Source organism: Schistocerca nitens, chromosome 3 (genome assembly GCF_023898315.1).
Source record: "Schistocerca nitens isolate TAMUIC-IGC-003100 chromosome 3, iqSchNite1.1, whole genome shotgun sequence".
Lineage (NCBI taxonomy): Eukaryota > Metazoa > Arthropoda > Insecta > Orthoptera > Acrididae > Schistocerca > Schistocerca nitens.
This window is the reverse complement of record NC_064616.1, coordinates 751,606,858-751,629,520: the sequence shown is the minus strand read 5'-3', so window position 1 is coordinate 751,629,520 and position 22,663 is coordinate 751,606,858. Positions and strand designations below refer to the sequence as shown.

Genomic DNA, 22,663 nt, shown 5'->3' with positions numbered 1-22,663 from the left:
ATTCCGCAGCATGCAACCACTCATCACAGTTATACACAGGAGTCAATTACACCTAAGCACGCCCGGCTAGCCACGCGGTCTAACGCGCTGCTTCCCGAGCAGGAAGGCGTGCCGGTCCCCGGCACGAAGCCGCCCGGCGGATTAGTGTCGAGATCCGGTGTGCCGGCCAGCCTGTGGATGATTTTTAAGGAGGTTTTCCATCTGCCTCGGCGAATGCGGGCTGGTTACCCTTATTCCGCCTCAGTCACACTATGTAGGCGATTGCTGCGCAAACACTGTCTCCACGTACGCGTACACCGTTATTACTCTACCACGCAAACATTTGGGGTTACACTCATTTGGTATGAAACGTTCCCGGGGTGTTCACTGGGGGCCGAACCTCACAATAACCCTGGGTTCGGTGTGGGGCGGCGGTGGTGCGGTGGGGTCGGTAGACTGCTGTGGCCTGTTGTGGGGTTGTGAACCATTGAGGGCTACGGCGGAACGAAGCCTCCCCGTCGTTTCTAGGTCCCCAATACTCAATTATATGTACGAGACACTCTTCACACCTAGTGAAGGGAAGGTCTCCAGTGGGTGAAACTAATGAAAATATTCCCGATTAACCAGCTGAATACTTGCAGACGTACCAAATAATGGTGTCATATTGCACTTGTATGTTCTGAAATGGAAGCCTGACTGGCCACTTTTAATGTAAAATATTTATTATGCGTTCGAAATATAATGTAATTAGCTGCATTCCACCCATAAAATCACAATACTGAATGTTACTTATTCAGAGTTTCACCGATCCTTTTTCCAACAGAATTTCCAGAAGCTTTATAATTTAGCCATTCGTGAGCGACTGCATGTTGGATACGCAGCATTAATAATGATGGAAAACGTTTGGATGAAGGAACTTGACAGTGATTTTGTGGAAGGTACGATTCTTAAATTTGCATGGAATGATTTAGATAAACCACAGTATATATTGCAACGTCCCCTTAGAACTATTTATACATGACTGTGCTTAAGCTGAAACACAATATTTTTAGCGCAACGCAATCTGACTTTCAAAAATCCATACAAAAGAATGGCCCTGACTAACATTAAACTATACCTTTCACAAATCACTTACCTCACAAAAATCTTCGCTACTCAAGCTACTGCAATACAGCAAGCGCCACTACTGCCAGCTAAATAAAAGATTCAAACTATGGAAGGCACTAACTACTGATAGGGATAGTTAGCAAATGAAAGATATTAATAGAGAACAAACACTGTATTTACCTTAATAGTCATAATATATATAGCAGTTCATGACAAATTACAAAACTCCGCCATCTCTCTCCCCACATCCACCACTGCTGGCGGCTCACCTCCAACTGCGCAACGCTACGCGCTGTTCACAGCCAGCTGCCTAACACTACAATGGCGAGTATTACAACAATGCAAAGCAGCCACAGACTGCACACAGCACAGCCAGTGATTTTTATACAGAGGTGGCGTTACCAATAAAAAAACCTAAACAGCCTACTTACAATATACCTTATGGACCAATCCGCCAGTGCCTTATTAACAAACAAGCATGCTACGCACAGTGATAGCGATCAGGCGTGTTCACCAGCATGACCAGGAATAACCTGGTAGTCGTGAACAGTGTTGATGCTCGTCCAAATAACTGCAAGCTTTCAAAAGCGCTGAGGTGGTCACGCGTTAGCCTTTGTATTATCAGCCCCTGGTCACTATTCACATCGGTGGCACGAGATAAATATAAGTAATTATCTTTAATGGATCACAAATTATCTCAGCTGAAAATGTCAAGCATCTATGACTCTACATGTGAACTAACACTTTTGTTCCATTGAATGATTTAATTTATTGAGTTTTCTTGTAACAACGGCTGTTTATTTTCTGAAATTTTAGAGGCATATCTGTTCTCGGCGAGACTATTGTCTACATCATAGGAGATTAGTATTTGGTTTGCTTTTGTCTCTATCATAAAGAATACAGTGCTGCGTGTATTATTTATTTGTGTACACAAGTTGTTTGTTTGCTTGTCAATTTATGAAACCATCATATCCATACAGACTTTGTATTCTTGTCTCTATGTACATTCTGTTCATTTAATTATGATTATTATTATTATTAATATTTCCAAGTACGTCTGCTATGAGTCTCCCCGAGGTCGAAGTCACAAAATTCCGTTACCGCCGATTCGCAGGGAGTCGACTAAATCCCTGGTGGCTGAACGCATTTTCATCTGCAGAATTTGATCAGGAAGTGCAAATGAGTTAAGGAAATACGGTTACTGTAGAGTGAATTTTTCGTCGGTCACCTTTGCAATATATGAAAACTTCATACAAAACATGACTGAGGTATAGCAAACGAAACTGATGATAGATAGCCATCCCCATCCCAAAACTTACGAAGGTCCGGTCTTAAGGGATTGTTAGACATGAATCCGCATCAAGTTAGACAGGGGGTCCTTCAAGCACTGAACCGAACAAAAAACAGGTTACATACTCTGTGCACCTGCAGGCACGTGTGAATACACAATGTGATCCCTGAACAGAGGTTGAGATTTACCAGTGCTGCATACACAACCATCAGTCCCGTGCCATGTACATACCAAAGTTGAAAAGGCGCGGGAGAGGTAGTGCAACCGTAACGTAAGCGAGTGCACTGCTCGCGCCAACTGACGGTCAAGATGTGAGATATTATAACAGCTATCACCAGGTTTAAGAACTCTCACACTAGCAATTTGCATTTTGATTTTATTTACGGTGCTTCCGCTCTTTTAGTTTTGGGGTACGTGCTTTTCGTGTAGGTCCTGCTCTGCGAGAGGCTTTCCGGCAAGCCGAGGAGCTCTGCGAGAGGCTTTCCGGCAAGCCGAGGAATTAAGACGGTCTCCTGTTTTATGCCATTTACCGGGAATTCCCTATTTTAACCTAATATAACCTTTGTGTTTAGACTTTTATGGACTCACATTTCATGTACATATATGGAGTTTGTTCTTAAGAATTTTAGTTTAAGTTCTGTTTAATTTTTTTATGTTAAAAATTTGGATAGGTGTCATTACTTATTTGTAACTTTGCAGATTCGCATGAAGCTGGGACACGGGTCGCAAAACTGAGTTGTGCATTCCTTTTAGGAAATAAAAAAATTCACAACTGTAGCGGGCCTTATCGCTGATGATCATTATCAACAGTTGTGAAAGTCCCGTCAGGAGAATCAAATGAAAAAAATTATTGTCTTGAGGAATAAGGAGGTACGTTGTTCTGCTAGTGGAATAAAAGATGAGGATGAAATTTTGTCAGATCTACAAGAATAAATGTTAGAATTAAACGAGTCAGAATTAAATGATAATAGTTCGTCAACGCAGAATGTTTCAGAAGTGTCAAACATATTAGAATTACATGACAATACTTCGTCATCACAAAATGTTTTAAATGTACAAAAGAGGTCAGAGGTCACGTAAGTCATTCATCATGTGAATATAGGTCAGGAACATCCTGAAAACCATGGGTCTGTCCTGAGTGAATCAAATGCAACTCACCACACTGAATCGGCAGATACTGCACTTACCAACGATTATGACGACTTATCCAATAAAAGTACCGTAGTAAACGTTACTGATACTAAAGATGATGTAATGAGGTTTCTTAGGGAGTTGAGTCAAAAAGTGAACTGACAGGGTCAAAAGATGGATGGTCAAGCAAAAGCAGATCAACACGCTAATCAAAAAATAGTAAATTCTGCTAAACAAGAAATAAAAAATTCGAACACAGAGAATAAACAAGTAATTAAAGAAGAAATTGAATTAATGAAAGATGGTATTCCCTTAGAAACTTCAACAGGATTTAAGAGGCTCGAAGAAAGTAAAAATTTAGTAATTTATAATGTCGCAGCAAAAATGGGTAAAACTAGAGAATTATTTGAAGGAAGTCACCATACACCAGTTTATTTAGAACCAAAGATGATATCAGTAGGAAATGAAAACCAATTAGAAAACTTAATTTGTCTTGAAGATAATACGAGGGTTGTCCAGAAAGTAAGTTCCGATCGGCCGCTAAATGGAAACAACAGTGAAAATCAGAAGCATTTTATTTGCAGGAGTTAGCTACACTTTCCAGATACTTCTCTACATAGTCGCCGCTCCAACTTAGACATTTGTCGGAGCGTATACCAAATTTCCAACACCATCATCGCAGAAGGCAGCCGCCTGTGCTTTCCGATAATTCTGTACGCATGTCTATAGCGCGTAGCCTGCGCCCAAGTGTTGTCTTCGTATCCAGCGTTTCATGTGAACAGAGATGATACTCAGGACGAAGCAATTAGGGCTGTGTTGTGGGTGATCGAACACTTCCCATCGAAAAGGCTGCAGGAGCATCTTCACTGCCCCTGCAGAGTGCAGCTGAGAATTGCCATGAAGAGGGAAGTGCGTGGCAGTTGTGTTGGGTGGGCTGCACTCATTAAGGCGAAGCCTCTCAGCGGGCCCTCCAACTTGGCGGGAGACATCGTTGTTCTAGGCACCTTTACTCGCTCACAGTGCACTCACAACTGAAAAGAGCGTCTTGATGCGATCGACGATCATACTAGAGACACTACCCAACACATATGTGCAAAGCTTCATTGGGTTTTCACTGTGGTGTCCATTTCACGACCAATCGGAACTTACTTTCTGGACAGCCCTCGTAGCTATGAAGCAATAGTGGAATCAAATGATTTTCGAGCGATTGTTTTCGAACTTAGTGATGTTAATTTAGTTGGAGTGGCTGAGGTTCAGTCAACTAAAAATCAAATGGGAAATGAGAATTGTTACTTTTCATATATGCAGCAATATTTTAATCAAAGAAAAAATAAGGTTCACAAAGCTCCATGTGAACTGAAAGTTCGCAGACAGCTGCTTAAAATTCAATGTAATGAGAATGCAAGCGAACTTTCATTCGATCTGAGAGAGTTTCCTAGTAAAACAGACTACAGATCCGTTGAAGATGTAGACTTAATAGCTATTTTCACCAATCATGTTAGATAGCTGTGCAGGGTGTACTCAAAGACGGATTGTCATGTAAATTTGGAATAACATACAGATTCCGTAAATTTACGCAACGCCAGCGAAAGTTTTCGCACGTCACACCTCGTGGGAAAATAAGTCAATGCAGGGGACAGATGGATACCGTATCCGTTTCGGATAGGATGCGGTAATGTGCAGTAATGTCTGAGGGATTACACAAAGTAAAATTTCTAAATCTAACGAGCACAGTAAAACTAGAAACGAAATTGGTTAAGGCACACGAAAATAAATTCCATCATGAATGTGAAGAGAACATAGACATCGTGAATACAGGTAACAGGGATGAATAAACAGAGTATGCTGAACAGACAGAGAACACGAGTAGTATACTGTAGTATACGAGACAAATTCCATAAAAATAAATGGAATGATGAGTCGCTGAATATTTGTAAATTATACAGTGATTATTATGAGGGAAGGGAGTATGACAGGTCAGGCTATAACGAAAGGACAACCGAGAAACAAACGATAAGCCAAATTATATCGATCTGATATCTGATGACGATATGTGGATGCAGTTTATGAGGAACTGTGCATATTAGAAAAATGTGGTGAGTACCACCTTTATTTGTTATTGTCGCAGAAGTCGACACGAAAAACCTTCGAGTACTTACAGCTGTTTCGTGGGTGTGTGATTGGTGGTTACAGATCCTCAAGCTACAATTGTGCTGCTTCCTTATTTGATATTTTTGCGCTGTTATCTACTCTCCTGATATCCATAAATATGCTAAGAATACTCTTTAGCCAAAGAACACTAGAGGGGGGGAAACGTCATTGCTTCTAAACCATGGTAAATTGTACTGATCCAAATTTGTACAAAGGAGTTCATAATTTATAGGTTATGTATTACTTTTAGATTTCCAATGGTATGTTACATGCCAAATTAAGTAAAAAATGTCCTATTTTATACCCAGTTGCAATCGTAAATTTTACGAGGATTTAGTAATCTAGGGTCAACTATTGACCTGTGAGGAGTGAGGATGAATGATACGCAAAACTCGCTTTTGGAGTCAAAGACACTGTTGAGCACCGTGAAAGGAGAAACTTTCATTAACTATATCTAACGACAAGGAGGTAAAATTCTTAGAAGATGTGGAAATCACAAAAATTAAACATATCATAAAACGAGGTAATACATAATACGTGCAGAAATGTGTAATGTTAAAGTCACGTGTTTGGACAGGAGTTGTCACAAAAACATACAAAATATCTTATATACTGTCGGTAACACAGCAACTACGAAGTCTGTATTGTGCAGACACAACGTACACTAAAATTTGCTTGAGCATACAGAGAAATAAACACGACAGTCATAATGATTATAAGCTATAAATCAGTGGGTAAGTGAATAACATTACGAGATGTAAAACCTTTTTTTGCGTTAATAAATCAATAAAGATAGGTTCTCACAAGAAAACAGCGGGAGCAGACAGCTCAGGTCATTAAGGTACGATATGAACGAGACAAGATGAAATACTGTAGGTAACCGATCATGGGCCACAGATTATTAAGGTAGAGGAGACTGAATATTGTAGGTAACCACTACTGGGCCACATTACTTTAGAACGAATTCGTTGGGTCGGTAACCAGATAAGGTGCCCCTTTTAGTAAGAAGTGTTTAGCAGTCGAAGAGTTTTCGTCTTATGAAATGAGCAAGAAGTGAGCTGGTAGTATTGAGGGAGGAACGTAATATTATACTTGTTAAGTCAGGTACACTGGAAGATATCAGGAGAAATCCTAATCATCATGAGGCAAAGCAACAACAAGAAGAATAAATACATGAAAATACGGTAGCATGAAACAAAAGTAAGTACCTGACAAGCCTATCAAACACTACATTACAACTGTCACCTTTGTGATAATAAGCGAGACAGACAAAGTTAGCAAGTGGTGGTGGTGGTTAGTGTTTAACGTCCCGTCGACAACGAGGTCATTAGAGTCGGAGCGCAAGCTCGAGTTAGGGAAGGATTGGGAAGGAAATCGGCCGTGCCCTTTCAAAGGAACCATCCCGGCATTTGCCTGAAACGATTTAGGGAAATCACGGAAAACCTAAATCAGGATGGCTGGAGACGGGATTGAACCGTCGTCCTCCCGAATGCGAGTCCAGTGAAAGTTAGCAAGTACCGACTTATGTATAAGACTATGTGAACGCCATAATAACGAAATGTCAGACGCTGAATACCAAATTATCACTGTTGACAGTGTAAAATACGAATTCTTTCAGACCTGAGGCAGAACGCTTGCATACAGCACAGTTTTTCGTAAACTGCAGCCACATATCGTGATCAGATATCAGATCGATATAATTTGGCTTATCGTTTGTTTCTCAGTTGTCCTTTCGTTATAGCCTGACCTGTCATTCTCCATTCCCTCATAATAATCATTGTATAATTCTTAAATATTTAGCGACTCATCATTCCATTTATTCATATCCTTATAAGATAAAGAATAATGTGCAGTATGCATGGTGTGGCAGTGCAGTGAAAGAAAGATTAAAATTATACGTAAACATGTAAATGTAAATTGTTAAGGAGAAAAACAATTAAAGGTTGGACAGACGGAAGGGAGCGAGGCGAACTAATGGCCTTTAGAGGGCGAACGGCCCAATGACCTTCCGTTAAGTGGATCACAGTGGGGATCGCAAGCCCTGCCTACACCGGCCAGACGTACAGAAAATACTGTATATGGGTCACAAGAGCACTTAGCCTACAGGTCGGAGAACACGAAGGTTAATGGCATGAATGTTAATGGCACCTAAAGCAATGTCGTACAAGGAGACTATTAATAAAAGTAATGGTGTCTCGATTTGAAAAGTTAATGATTATGTATTTCTCTCATAGAATTAGAGTGCAATTACGTGTTACTAATTTATAAACAATGTCTCTTTCATGTACTTATCTAATGGGTGTACGATGAGAGGGAAAGCAGAAGACAAGGAAAGCTGTCTTACCACAACGAAACTACGATCGAGGGAAATGTCTAAAGCAAGATTCCTCGACGGCAAATAAACAACAGCAGCCTTCCGTCAATACTGTTCAGTGATGTGTAAAAATGGCAAAGCGTTGAAAGATATGTTAAAGTATGATTAATGAGTGGTTACAAAAGGCAATACGCCTAGTACTGATAAACGTGAACAGAGAAAGCATCGCACTGAATTATAAATATGGAATTCTATGCAATGAATTTCACAATTAAAATTCGAATGTTAGAGTCACTAAACAGACAGGACACGGTTAGAGGAGAAATAGTGCAAGAAATTTACCATAAATTCAAGTAACAAAATTAAGTATGATCTAAGTAGTACATACGCACTATTATTAACAAATTAGCATAACTGTGTAGGTCAATACAGATAAACGCGGGGGAAAACATATAAGCAAGGGAGTTTCAGCCTCCAGTCTCGGTTTTTTTCCAATTTTTCACTGTCCCTGAGACTTACCAATTTTGAACAAACAATTAAGGTGGAGAATGTGTAACATTTATATTAGATAACATATATCTGGGACTTTTTAAGATTGTCCTATACCACGTATTACGTGGAGGTTCCAGCGCGGCACCTGGGTGGCGTCACGTCGTCACCCGCGTCCGAAACTTCCGACTGGCTGAGCTGGGCCACAATATATATAGTAAAACGAAATTTCCATGGCTTGGATTGGCTGAAACGAGTGACGTGGAAGTTCCCTGAGTTGGTGCTGTCAGGGGCAGTCCTGAGGGTCGTGCTGGTACGGGCAGTTCGGCAGCGAGGGCCACCGCGAACGGGCGTGTCGACGCTGCCTCTCATCAATTGTTAAAAAGACCATTCAAATGTTCCTAACTGATATACACGGACTGATCAGTCGTGCGTTCACGTAAAGTGTGTCGGAAGTAATTACTACTGGAAGTACTTTAAATGCAATCTGCCTACAATTCCAGAATGGAGTGTGACCTTCTAAGTGTACAGTGAGTGTGATGTGAAGAACCACAGGCATAATTAAATGGCATCCCTTTAAAAAAGGACACACTGCGTGGTCTTTACTGCACTACGTCTGCACGAGACGACGACCAGGGCTTATACTACAGGAAGGGACACCTCTGAAGATGTCAAGTGAGCGGAAATAAGAAAAACCGCCAGGCTGATGGATCTGCACATCTCCACCGACAACCTCGCGTGTACAGTCTACTCTGTAACAACTAAAGCCTGGGGCACATCTTGCCAACGCAAGGAGACTGTAGATGGTTCCGTACCTCAGTCGGTGAAAACCATATGCTTATAGGATCACTTCGTTGTCCGTTTGTCTATCCTTCTGTTAAGACCCCTTTTTCTCCGGAAAGGGTAGAGGTATCAAGTCGAAATTAATGTCAAATACTATTTAAGCTTGTAAGTGAATGCATTCAAAAGATTCGACCATTTATGACACAGAGTTTGATACTCGCAAACTCACTCATCAAAACCTATAGATGGACTATCTATATACATTATTAAGTTTGTACGTAACCCTCAAAATGCGAGTCCTCCTCGCACTTGTGCAGCTTTTCGCATGTCTTTTGGTTTTAACGCAGTCATATTTAGAAACCCCAGAGGCACTTATGGGTAACTCGGTCCAGTATCTGTTCTTATCAGCGTAATACACTACTGGCCATTAAAACTGCTACACCACGAAGAAATGCAGATGATAAACGGTTATTCATTGGACAAACATATTATACTAGAACTGACATGTGATTACATTTTCACGCAGTTTGGGTACATAGATCCTGAGAAATCAGTACCCGGAAGAACCACCTCTGGCCGTAATAACGGCCTTGATACGCCTGGGCATTGAGTCAAACAGAGCTTGGATGGCGTGTACAGGTACAGCTGCCCATGCAGCTTCAACACGATACTACATTTCATCAAGAGAAGTGACTGGCGTATTGTGACGAGCCAGTTGCTCGGCCACCATTGACCAGACGTTTTCATTTGGTGAGAGATCTGGAGAATGTGCTGGCCAGGGCAACAGTCGAACATTTTCTGTATCCAGAAAGGTCCGTACAGGACCTACAACATGCGGTCGTGCATTATCCTGCTGAAATGTAGGGTTTCGCAGGGATCGAATGAAGGATAGAGCCACGGCTCGTAACACATCTGAAATGTAACGTCCACTGTTCAAAGTGCCGTCAATGCGAACAAGAAGTGACCGATACGTGTAACCAATGGCACCCCATACCATCACGCCGGGTGATACGCCAGCATGGCGATTACGAATACACGCTTCCAATGTGCGTTCACCGCGATGTCGTCAAACAGGAATGCGACCATCATGACGCTGCAAACAGAACCTAGATTCATCCTAAAAAATGACGTTTTGCCATTCGTGCACCCAGTACACAATGGCAGGCGCTCCTGTCTCTGAAGCAGCGTCAAGGGTAACTGCAGCCATGGTCTCCGAGTTGATAGTCCATGCTGCTGCAAACGTCGTCTAACTGTTCCTGCAGATGGTTGTTGTGTTGCAAACGTCCCCATCTGTTGACTCAGGGATAAAGACGTGGCTGCACGATCCGTTACAGCCATGCGGATAACATGCCTGTCATCTCGACTGCTAGTGATACGAGGCCGTTGGGATCCAGCAAGGCGTTCCGTATTACCCTCCTGAACCCACCGATTCCATATTCTGCTAACAGTCATTGGATCTCGACCAACGCGAGCAGCAATGTCGCGATACGATAAACCGCAATCGCGGCAGGCTACAATCCGAACTTTATCAAAGTCGGCAACGTGATGGTACGCATTTGTCCTTCTTACACGAAGCATCACAACAACGTGTCACCAGGCAACGCCGGTCAACTGCTGTTTGTGTATGCGAAATCGGTTGGAAACGTTCCTCATGTCAGCACGTTGTAGCTGTCGCCACCGGCGCCAACCTTGTGTGAATGCTCTGAGAAGCTAATCATTTGCATATCAGAGCATCTTCTTCCTGTCGGTTAAATTTCGCGTCTGTAGCACGTCATCTTCGTGGTGTAGCAATTTTAATGGCCAGTAGTGTATCTCACACATTCTACGTAGCAGGACCAAAATATTAAACTGATTTTGTACTTCCACCTCTCTCGCGAGATGGCCTAAATTGGCAGTACTGTTGCGATAGGCCCTTCTAAAATTAGAAAGTTAACAGAAAGATGTAGGTTATGTCGCTAACACACGTTTCTCTGTTGGAATTGAACTCGGAGATAACCGATTCGAATCTTGGAGTCGAAACAAATTTTCATTTTCAGTATTTGGTTGTCGAGGGAAGAGAGGTTGTGGCTTAAAGAGCTTCAATACCAGACTTTATGACAACGTCATGGATTAAATTCCAAACCTCTCTAGAGCAGGTTATGAAGTGAGGGCGTATGATACTGTGCACGGTGATCTGTCTATGGGTTAGGAAAGTTAATTCGGTGGCCCAGGTGACAGCCGCGCGGGATTAGCCGAGCGGTCTAGGGCGCTGCAGTCATGGACTGCGCGGCTGGTCCCGGCGGAGTTACGAGTCCTCACTCGGGCATGGGTGTGTGTGTTTGTCCTTAGGATAATTTAGGTTAAGTAGTGTGTAAGCTTAGGGACTGATGACCTTAGCAGTTAAGTCCCATAAGATTTCACACACGTCTGAACATCATCATCCCAGGTGACAAAAGTGCCGGACCTCATTTTGCCTGGTGAACTGCAGCAACTCGACGTGACATGGGTTCACCAAATCGTTGGAAGTCCACAGCAGAAATATTGAACCAAGTTGTGAAAATATTAACAGTGCAGGATTTTGTGCACAAACTGACCTCTCAATAATATTCCATAAATGTTCGATAAGATTCACGTTAGGCGATCTGAGTGGCCAAACATTCCATATAATTGTGCATAATGTTGTTCAAACTAATCCTGACTAATTGTGGCCCAGTGACACGGCGCATTGTCATCGATAAAAATTCTATCGTTATTTGGGAACATCAAGTTCAAAATTGTTCAAATGGCCCTAAGCACTGTGGGACTTAACATCTGAGGTCATCAGTGCCCTAGACTTAGAACTACTTAAACCTAACTAACCTTAGGACAACACACACGTCCATGCCCGAGGCAGGATTCGAACCTGTGACCGTAGCAGCCACGTGGTTCCGGACTGAAGCTCCTAGAACCGCCCAGACACAGCGGCCGGCTAACATCAAGTCCATGAAAGTAGCAGAACATAACCACTTCCAGTCAATGATCGGCCCCGTTGGACTAGAGGACCCAGTCCATCTCATGTAAACAAAGCCCCCATCATTATGGAGCCACCAACAGTTTGCAGAGTGCCTCGTTGATAACTCGGATCCGTGGCTTCGTGGGGTTTTGGCCACATTCGAATCCTACCATGTGCTATTACCAACTCCAATCGGGACTCACATGACCGGGCCACGGTTTTCCAGTCGTCCAAGGTCCAACTGATATGGTCACGACCCCAGGAGAGGCGCTGCTGCTAGCAAAGGCACTCGCGTCGGTCGTCCGCTGCCATATCCCATTAACGTCAAACTTCACCGCATTGTCCTAAAGAACACGTTCGCCGTAAGTTCCACATTGATTTCTGAAGGTATTTCGCACAGAGTCTCTCGTCCGTTAGTTCTGACAACGCTATGCAAACTCCGCTGCTCTCGGTCGTTAAGTGAAGACCATCGGCCATTGCCTTGTCCACGATGAGGGGCAATGCCTAAAATTTGGTCTTCTCGGCATACTATTGACACTGTGGATCTCGGAATATTGAACTGCCTAACGATTTCCGAAATGGAATGTCCTATGCGTCCAGCTCCACCTCCCATTCCGCCTTCAAATTCTGTTAATTCTTGTCGTGCTGTTATAATCACCTCGGTAACTTCTTCACATGAATCACGCGAGTAAAATTGACAGTTCCGCAAATGCACTGTCCTTTTCTACCTTGTGTACGCGATACTACCGCCATCTGTATATGTGCATATCGTTATCCCATGGCTTCGTTCACTTCAGTGTCGAGCAGGCACTCTGTTTCACTCCGTCTATCATCGTCGTCATCGTCGTCGTCATCATCATCATGAACAACAATAATGTCAACAACAACGACAAAGGTAACAAAAGTAAGATAAAAACGATACAAACTCCATACTCATCACTTGCATGAGCCTCTACACAGGGGAGGCTGCACCTTCCCCTCAGGACCTTCAGGCCAAGAAATACCAGGTTTGTCCGGAAAATACGTATAAAAGTTGAATAATAACTTTATTCTACAATTATTCAGGTATTACAATATGGTCTCCTTCAAAGTACTCGTCCTGAGACGCGATACACTTCTGCCAACGCCGTTTCCACTGTTGATAACATTTCTGAAAGTCTTCAGTTGTGATGTTCAGTTGCCGTGTCGTTTCCGCCTTGATGGCTTCCACATCTCCCAAGTGTCGCCCCCGAAGTAACATTTTGCATTTCGGGAACATGAAGAAGTCACACGGGGCTAAATCCGGTGAATAAGGCGGGTGGTCTGTCACGGTGATTGAGCTTCGGGCCAAAAACTCGCACACAACGAGCGACGTGTGAGCGGGCGCATTGTCGTGATGAAGGATCCACCTGCCCCCTTTTGCCAACTCCGGTCGAACTCGGACCACACGAGCTCTGAGACGTGTCAGAACCTCAACGTAAAAATTTCCGTTCACTCACTGGCCGGGAGGGACAAATTCCTTGTGAACAATGCCCCTAGAATCAAAGAAAACAATCAACATTGTCTTCACATTGGACTTGATTTTCGCGACTTTTTTGTTCTCGGTTCTCCTGCTAGTTTCCATTCCTTGCCTTGAGATTTGAGCTCCACATCGAATTCGTAAAACCAGGACTCGTCTCCAGTGACGTCTCGGTTGAGAAAGTCCCCTCGTTCCTCTGCTTCCAACCAATCCTCACAACACTCAACCCTCTTTGTTTTCTGTTCTGGCGTCAAGAGCTTCGGTACGATTTTCGCACACAATTTCTTCATTTCAAGTTTTTGTGTCAGGATTTCGTGAACGATTGTTTTGGGGATTGACAGCTCGTCAGCAATCATTCTGACTGTCAATCTACGGTCTTTAAGAACACAAGCCCGAATTCGTTCAACATTTGCATCGGAACTCGATGTCGACGGGCGTCCTGGGCAAGGGTCATCGTTCACTTCTTCTCGGCCATCCCGGAACCTTTTTAACCACTTCTTCACAGTTGGTTCCTTCAGAGAATTGTCTCCGTAAACCTGTTTCAAACACTCAAAAATCTCACGGCCATTCTTGCCTAGCTTTGCAAGAAACTTAATGTTGACGCACTGTTCCTCAGTCAGGGAGAGTTCCATGCCGACGGCAGGTGAAAAAGGTTAACTGTCAACAAGCTGCCGCACACTCCCACCTTCACGCAGAGTGCTCTGACTCGAACTGAGCGTTGATGGGATTGATTGCAGCAGTAGTCCCACCTGGCGGTGACTGCAACTTGTAACATAAAGATATTATTCAACTTTTATACGTATTTTCCGGACAAACCTCGTACATACGAGGACTAGTACTGGTGAAACAATAAAACGAATGCAATAAGGCTGAAAGTCGCGTGGCCTGTCACGTGACTCTCGCTCCGCCTACTGCTCGAGTTTCATCTGCCTCCTGCACTCAGTCTGCCCGTGGCGTCTGTTTTAAGTAGTTGACGTTTTGTCTGTGCGTCGGAAAATGTTGAGTGTACAGAAAGAACAGCGTGTTAACATCAAATTTTGTTTCAAACTAGGAAAATCTGCAAGTGAAACGTTTGTAATGTTACAACAAGTGTACGGCGATGATTGTTTATCGCGAACACAAGTGTTTGAGTGGTTTAAACGATTTAAAGATGGCCGCGAAGACACCAGTGATGACACTCGCACTGGCAGACCATTGTCAGCAAAAACTGATGCAAACATTGAAAAAATCGGTAAACTTGTTCGACAAGATCGCCGTTTAACAATCAGAGCAGTGTCTGAGTTAACAGGAGTTGACAAGGAAAGTGTTAGGCAGATTCTTCATGAAAGTTTCAACATGAACAAAGTGTGTTCAAAAATGGTTCCAAAGGGTCTCACAATTGAACAGAAGGAACGCCGAAGAATGATTTGTTCTGACATCCTAGAAAACATTGAAAGTGATCCCACCTTCTTACAAAATGTTATTACTTGCGATGAATCGTGGTTTTTTACTTACGATCCCGAAACTAAACGCCAATCGATGCATTGGAAAACTCCTGGTTCTCCACGACAAAAAAAAAGCACGAATGTCAAAATCGAAATTCAAGGCAATGATGATTGTTTTTTTTTTTTTGACATCAAAGGGATTGTGCACATTGATTGGGTACCAGAGGGACAAACAGTGAATCAGCATTACTACATTAGCGTCCTGGCTACCCTACGTGAGCGAGTACGGAGAAAACGGAACGATTTGTGGAGAAAAAAGTCACGGATCCTTCACCAAGACAATGCCCCAGCTCACAGTGCGTTGTCAGTGAAGACGTTTTTGGCAAAACACAACATTCCCATCTTAGATCATCCACCCTACTCACCTGATTTGGCCCCCTGTGACTTTTTTCTTTTCCCTAAAGTCAAGTCAGCTTTGAAAGGAACTAGATTTGAGACTGTTGAAGCAGTAAAAGAAAAAGCGACGGAAGTAATGTATGGACTTACCGAAAATGATCTGCAGCATTGCTATGAACAGTGGAAAATTCGTATGGAGCGGTGTAGAGACCGAGGAGGAGAGTAAATTGAAGGAGATAACATGAAATTGTAAATAATTGTAAATAAATGTTTTTTCCAGCATCAGTCCGGTTTTTTTCTAGCCGCACCTCGTACATGTTGACTGTTAACGAGTTGATGTACTCAGTGGACGCTAGGCTTGATGCCAGTTAGATATACGAGAGTATATGTTTTGTGCGCAGACGACGGCGAGTGAGGCGACGATGGTGAGCCTGCTGGCGGGTCGCACCGAAGCCATCCGAAGGGCGCAGCGCCGCTGCCCAGACCTGGAGGACGCAGAGGTCAACGCCCGCCTCGTCGCCTACTGCTCCGACCAGGTAACCTCCACGCCCTTTTCTTACAGGCTCGGTTACTCACCATTTTCTTTGATCTAGACTAAGGTAGAGAGCAAGATGATAAGTTCTCAGGCTTGTAGTGAAAGATTCAGTTAAGCTCACCGAACAAAAAATTAGTAACCCCTAGAGAAATCATTACAAATATCATTTAACACCGTGAAATTCCGCCCCTGGACTTGATAACCGCCTGGATTCGGTCCGAAGTGAGTCCGCGAGGTTGTGCAGGTACATCGTATCTCGGTTAAGCCACTCACCGAGGATTTGATCCTGCAGTTCCACCAGATTGCGGGGATGCTGATGGCGGCGTTTTGCCTGCTGTTACAACATGTCCTACAGGCGATTAATAAAATATTCTGGGTTATTACGCCGTGGTCGAAGGGATTTCACTTTAAAACCCGTCGTTTCGTCCCCATCTCCGGAGGATATTTTCAAGGGGCATCGTAACTTTCTTGAATGTCCGATTCGCACCCTGGCTCGCTACTCTGTACTCGCTACTCAATAGCGAGTCAGTGTGCTATTGAGTAGCGAGTACAGAGTAGCGAGCCAGGGTGCGAATCGGACATTCAACAAAGTTACGACCCCCCTTGAAAATGTTCTCCGCTGATGGGGATAAAACGTAGGGTTTAAAAGTGAAATCCCTTCGACCACTGCGTAATATCCCGAATATTTTATTAATTATGACTATTCCGTCCGTGAAAGTTTACATTTTACAACATGTCCTACAGAAACTTCCTGGCAGATTAAAACTGTGTACCAGACCGAGACTCGAACTCGGGACCTTTGCCTTTCGCGGGGAAGTGCTCTACCACTGAGCTACCCAAGCACGACTCACGCCCCGTCCTCACAGCTTTACTTCTGCCAGTACCTCGTCTCCTACCTTCCAAACTTTACAGAAGCTCTCCTGCGAACCTTGCAGAACTAGCTCTCCTGAAAGAAAGGATATTGCGGAGACATGGCTTAGCCACAGCCTGGGGGATGTTTCTAGAATGAAATTTTCGCTCTACAACGGAGTGTGCGCTGTGAGGACGGGGCGTGAGTCGTGCTTGGGTAGCTCAGTGGTAGAGTACTTGCCCGTGAAAGGCAAAGGTCCCGAGTTCGAGTCTCGGTCCGGCACACAGTTTTAATCTGCCAGGAAGTTTCATATCAGCGCACACTCGGCTGTAGAGTAAAAATTTCATTCTATGTCCTACAGAGTTTTTGTGGGGTTCAAGTCTGGTGATTTTGCAGGCTAGAAATGTGAGGGAGTGTTCAGAAAACCAGTCACATATTCTTCCTCCCCGATGAACTTTAAATGTCTGTGTTCGCAATGGTCTCTTGCGAGGTGAACGATTCCAATGTTCATTGCATGCAGTTTTCGTCGGAATGCTCTCTTGCTAACGGGTTGTGTTGGACTTTCATTCATTGCCTGCAGCAGTTCCTGTACGGTTTGGATCGATTTTGATGCACAAGGGGTGAAACGCGTCTTTGGTCACTCTCAGTCAGGATATTTTTCTCACCACAATTCTGATATTGTGTTTCATCGTCACGTGTGTTACACCACTGCTTGTAGATACGTGGAAAAGTCCACCGTGAAACATCAACAAATCCAGCAACTTCACACACCGTATGGGCATGATCACGGCCAAATACGATTGCCCCTTTTTGTCTCTCTGTCACGTTCTTACATTTACCCACGTTTACGTACAATGCCCACTTGAAACATTAACGTCTCACAGATAGCCATTGCTTTATGCTCACCTAGAGGCACTGCGCACGCGGTTGAGCACGTTACTCAGTCGCTTGGCCACCTGCACAGTCTTAATAATTCATCTGTGTGTACGCAGTGGGGTGACCAATTTTTTCCGGTGAATTCGTAATTGCCTTTAATGTTAACCTTTATTGTCCAACATTTTCCAGTAAGTAGTTTCCATACCACATGTGCTACTCTGGAAAGGAGCCTGCGTAATACCCATCTACGTCTGCCATAACCCTTCCACTGAACTCGAAAAGTTTCCCGGCTTCACCATTTTTCGTCTTTTTTAGATGTAGAAATACAGGGAAGTCAGAGAATGTCAAGTCTGACGTATAGGTTGGATGTGGCAACAGTTAATACTTCACATTCCTACGTTTCCTCATTGACAAGGGACTTCTGTGCCAGGGTAAACTGCTCAATATACAGTGAGTTCACTTCTTTGAAATCTAGACATCCTCTCAGATGCCTTTTGATCCAGCTTGTCCAGAAGACTTGTATAGAGGGCTCTGAGCACTATGGGACTTAACTGCTGAGGTCATCAGTCCCCTAGAACTTAGAACTACTTAAACCTAACTAACCTAAGGACATCACACGCATCCATGCCCGAGGCAGGATTCGAACTTGCGACCGTAGCGGTCGCGCGGTACCAGACTAAAGCGCCTAGAATCGCTCGACCGCTTCGGTCGGCACTTGTATAGAATTCACTAGTTTTTCTTCTATTTGTTAGTTAATCAAAAAGAATAAATTCGTTTTTATCCCAGAAAACTCTTGGTATAAATCTTTACAGTCGATAAAACTGTGTGTGCTGTTTTTTGTGCGGATTTACCGGCTTCCACCAAGTACTGCTGTTTTTTTTTTGTCTGGGGTGAAATTGAGGACCTATGTCACATCGTCAGTAACAAATATACGGGCAAAAGCAAGCGTGTCCTTCATCACATGGTCTATATTCGTTTTCACCTCAACTTGTACAATTTTTGAACATGTTTTACGCTCGCCTATTATGACATTTTTGGAGGCCGGAAATCTTCTCCGTAGGAACCAACACGGATACCGAAAACAACGATCACGTGAAAGCCTGCTCACTCTTTTCGTCCACGAGACCCAGAAAGCATTAGATACAGACGCCCAGGTAGATGCCGTGCTCCTTGACTTTCGGGAACATTCGACGCAGTTTCGCATTGCTACATAATGAACGAAATACGAGCGTACGGAATATCAGACAAAGTGTGTGACTGGATTGAAAAGTATCTACCAAACGCAACACAGCATGTCGTTCTGAAAGGAGAGAAGTCCTCACTCGTAAAAGTAGCTTGGGGTGTGCCCCAAGGGAGTGTTATACAACCGTTACTTGTCACAATATACAGGGTGATTTAGCTGCCTTTACCTACTGGTTTAATGCAACCTACAAGGCCTTCAAATACCACGCGAAAATTTTCATATTATCTCGCTTGCTACGCGCAAACCATTAGTCCTACATAGAGCTGTAAAACTGCCATAGACTCTCGTAGATTTCGTAAGTGAGCTTATCTTACGGTAGTTTTCCTAGTAACTTTGGTCAGTTAAGGTTGTAACCGTATTTCCTCTACTTTAGGTGTGTCGCATGCCTATCGGGCATTACCACATATCGGGCATTATATATATATATATATATATATATATATATATATATATATATATATATATGTGTGTGTGTGTGTGTGTGTGTGTGTGTGTGTGTGTGTTGGTCAGAAAATGTCTGAAACGCTTGTCGTGATGTTGTAGGGCAGATTGTACTGAGACATAAATATTATGAAAAAAATGCGATACGTTGCGGCGTTTCCGAGTTATTTAGCATTGAAGTTAGCCAATCAGATCGTCGCACGCGTAAATTCAAGTTTCAGCTAACGAGACAAAGCACTCGTTGGGCAACAACGCCCCTGGCAGACCGCTTGAATGTGAGCGCGCCACGCCCCGATTGGCTAAATTCTATGCTAAATAACTCGGAAACGGAGCAACGTATCGAATTTTTTTCTTAACATTTATGTCTCAGTACAATCTGCCCTACAACATCACGACAAGCTTTTCAGACATTTTCTGACCACCCTATATATATATATATATATATATATATATATATATATATATATATATATATAACTTACGGAACATTTTCTTTCTACATAGTTAACCCCTTGTCTGCTACTTAAAAATAAACATCATTTATAGCAAAACTGAAACTGTCGTTGTTTAGTTCAGGTTTGATTCAAATGTTGTTGATTTACAACGTGAAACAGAGGTATGTTGAAGTAATAACATAAAAATTCAGATCTAGAAAACACAGAATCCTCAAAAAATGTAAAATAAAAAAATTCAAAACAAAAGCATATCAAACAGTATGTTGTAGAGCTTACATAAATATGTTTCTGTTATTGCACTTATCATTTATAACAGGAATTTCTCGCCTTTGATCATGATGAAGAACATTCTGTTGAGTACTAAATAACAACAATAATTATGTAGATTTTGCTGGGTTGGTACATGTAAGCTGCACTTGCATCAAAAGTAGTTGTTTTGATTACATAAACGCGCAGAAGTTATGTCTGCAGCTAATTTTTTCTACCTATAAAATGCAATTAAATTTTGTAAATGTATAAAGTACACAACGGACAAGCACTGAATGATACATGGTTCTAATTTCGTGCAAAATAAAGACACAAACAAAACGCAAAGAGACGTTTTCGGCTGCCGGTTTCTCTGTCACACGTTCATTTATGTTTCTTTCCCCATCAATGGTACCAACACTACCGGTAATCCTACCATTTACTATGTTATTTATGTACTGTACCGCCAGCCGCAGTGGCCGAGCGGTTCTAGGCGCTTCAGTCTAGAACCGCGCGACCGCTACGGTCGCAGGTTCGAATCCTACCTCGGGCATGGATGTGTGTGATGTCCTTAGGTAAGTTAGGTTTAAGTAGGTCTAAGTTCTATGGGACTGATGACCTCAGATGTTAAGTCCCATAGTGCTCAGAGCCATGTACTGTACTACCGAACTGTAGTTTTGGTGCCGTGCGGTTAAAGGCGCTGCAGTCTGGAACCGCAAGACCGCTACGGTCGCAGGTTCGAATCCTGCCTCGGGCATGGATGTTTGTGATGTCCTTAGGTTAGTTAGGTTTAACTAGTTCTAAGTTCTAGGGGACTAATGACCTCAGCAGTTGAGTCCCATAGTGCTCAGAGCCATTTGAACCATTTTTTGTAGTTTTGGTAGAGCGCAACTCTAGTTCTACGGAAAAAATGAACAGGGCCTTTTTGGAGGAAACTGAATGTAGTTAAATTTTTTACTGAGATACGTTTTGGCTAAAGCGCGTAGCTTTCAAATTATTCAAGAAAAATGTAAAAAAAATGACCTTCAAATGCATTTTTCCTGAATAACTCGAAAACCGTGGCTTCCAGCGAAAACGTATCCCAGTACAAAATTTAACTACAATACAATACATACAAAAATAACCTGTTCATTTTTCGTGTCGTACTAATAGTTTGCGTGTAGCGAGCGAAAGAATACGAAAATCTTGCGCTTGGTTTTAGAAGGCATTGTGGGCTGCATAAAGCTCATACGTAGGGACAACTGAATCAGCCTGTATATAAATGACTTAGCAGATAACGCAGGAAGATCCGTGAGGCTTTTCGCGGATGATGGTTTGTATACAGAGAAGAAGCAACTCTAGAAAATTGTAGACATGTGCAGGAAGACCCTCGGAGGATCGACACTTGCTTCAGCGAATGGAAATTAGCACTCATCGTAAACAAATGTAACGTACTTTGAATACATAGACATAAATAACCTTTACTGGATGATTACACAATTGCAGAATAACCACTGGAAGCAGATACCCCATAAAATATCTAGGAGTATGCGCACAGAGCTATGTGAACGACCACACAAAATTAATCGTGAGTCAAGCAGACTCCAGACTGACATTCATTGGGAGAATCCTCGGGAAATGTAGTCCATAGTAAGTAGCTTACAAAACAATCGTTCGATCAATACTTGAATGGTTCAAATGGGTCTGAGCACTATGGGATTTAACATCTGAGGTCATCAGTCCTCTAGAACTTAGAACTACTTAAACCTAACTAACCTAAGGACATCACACACATCTATGCCCGAGGCAGGATTCGAACCTGCGACCGTAGCAGTCGCGCGGTTCCGGACTGAAGCGCCTAGAACCGCTCGGCCACCGCAGCCGGCTAATACTTGAATAATGTTCGTCAGTATGTGATCCGCACCAGATAGAACTCATAGATGAAATAGAGAAAATCCAAAGAAGGGCAGCACGCTTTGTTACCAGTTTATTTAGTAAGTACGAAAGCATCATAGAGATAATAAAAACAGCCCCAGTGGCAGACGCTGCAAGAGAGGCGTTGTACATCACGGTGTGGTTTATCGTTGAAGTTCTGAGAGCGTACGTTCCCAGAAGAGCCAACAAATATACTAGTCCTCCTACGTACATCTCACGAAAAGACCATGAATATAAAATTAGGGAGATTCGAGCCCACATGGTTGCTTACCAGCAATCGCTCCTCCCGTGAACTATTCGCGGCTGGAACAGGAAAGGGGGCAAGTAGCAATAGTAGACGAAGTACCCTCCACCACAGACAGCAAGGTGACTTGCGGAGTATAGACGTAAATGCAGAGTTTTTGATTAGATTATTGTGAAAAACATTTCAATAGTTAATTATTCCTTTAAAATGTATCGCATACTTTTTATAATATCACCTATTTCGCACATCATTATTCGCCGATCGTCCAACACCACGCTATGTGTACACTTTTTTTATCCTTTGCGCTGTTTTAGTAATTTTGGGG

General features: G+C 43.0%; 1 protein-coding gene across 2 annotated transcripts in view; it reads left to right on the top strand.

Annotated features, from left to right (window-relative positions):
• The window catches only part of LOC126249747 (histidine decarboxylase), a 413,856-nt gene that overhangs the window by 218,987 nt on the left and 172,206 nt on the right, over nucleotides 1-22,663 (top strand). For both annotated transcript variants that reach the window (XM_049951428.1, XM_049951427.1), the window contains exon 6: nucleotides 15,936-16,070. In XM_049951428.1, the coding sequence (XP_049807385.1) occupies nucleotides 15,936-16,070 (135 nt within the window). The remainder of the gene's footprint in view (nucleotides 1-15,935; nucleotides 16,071-22,663) is intronic.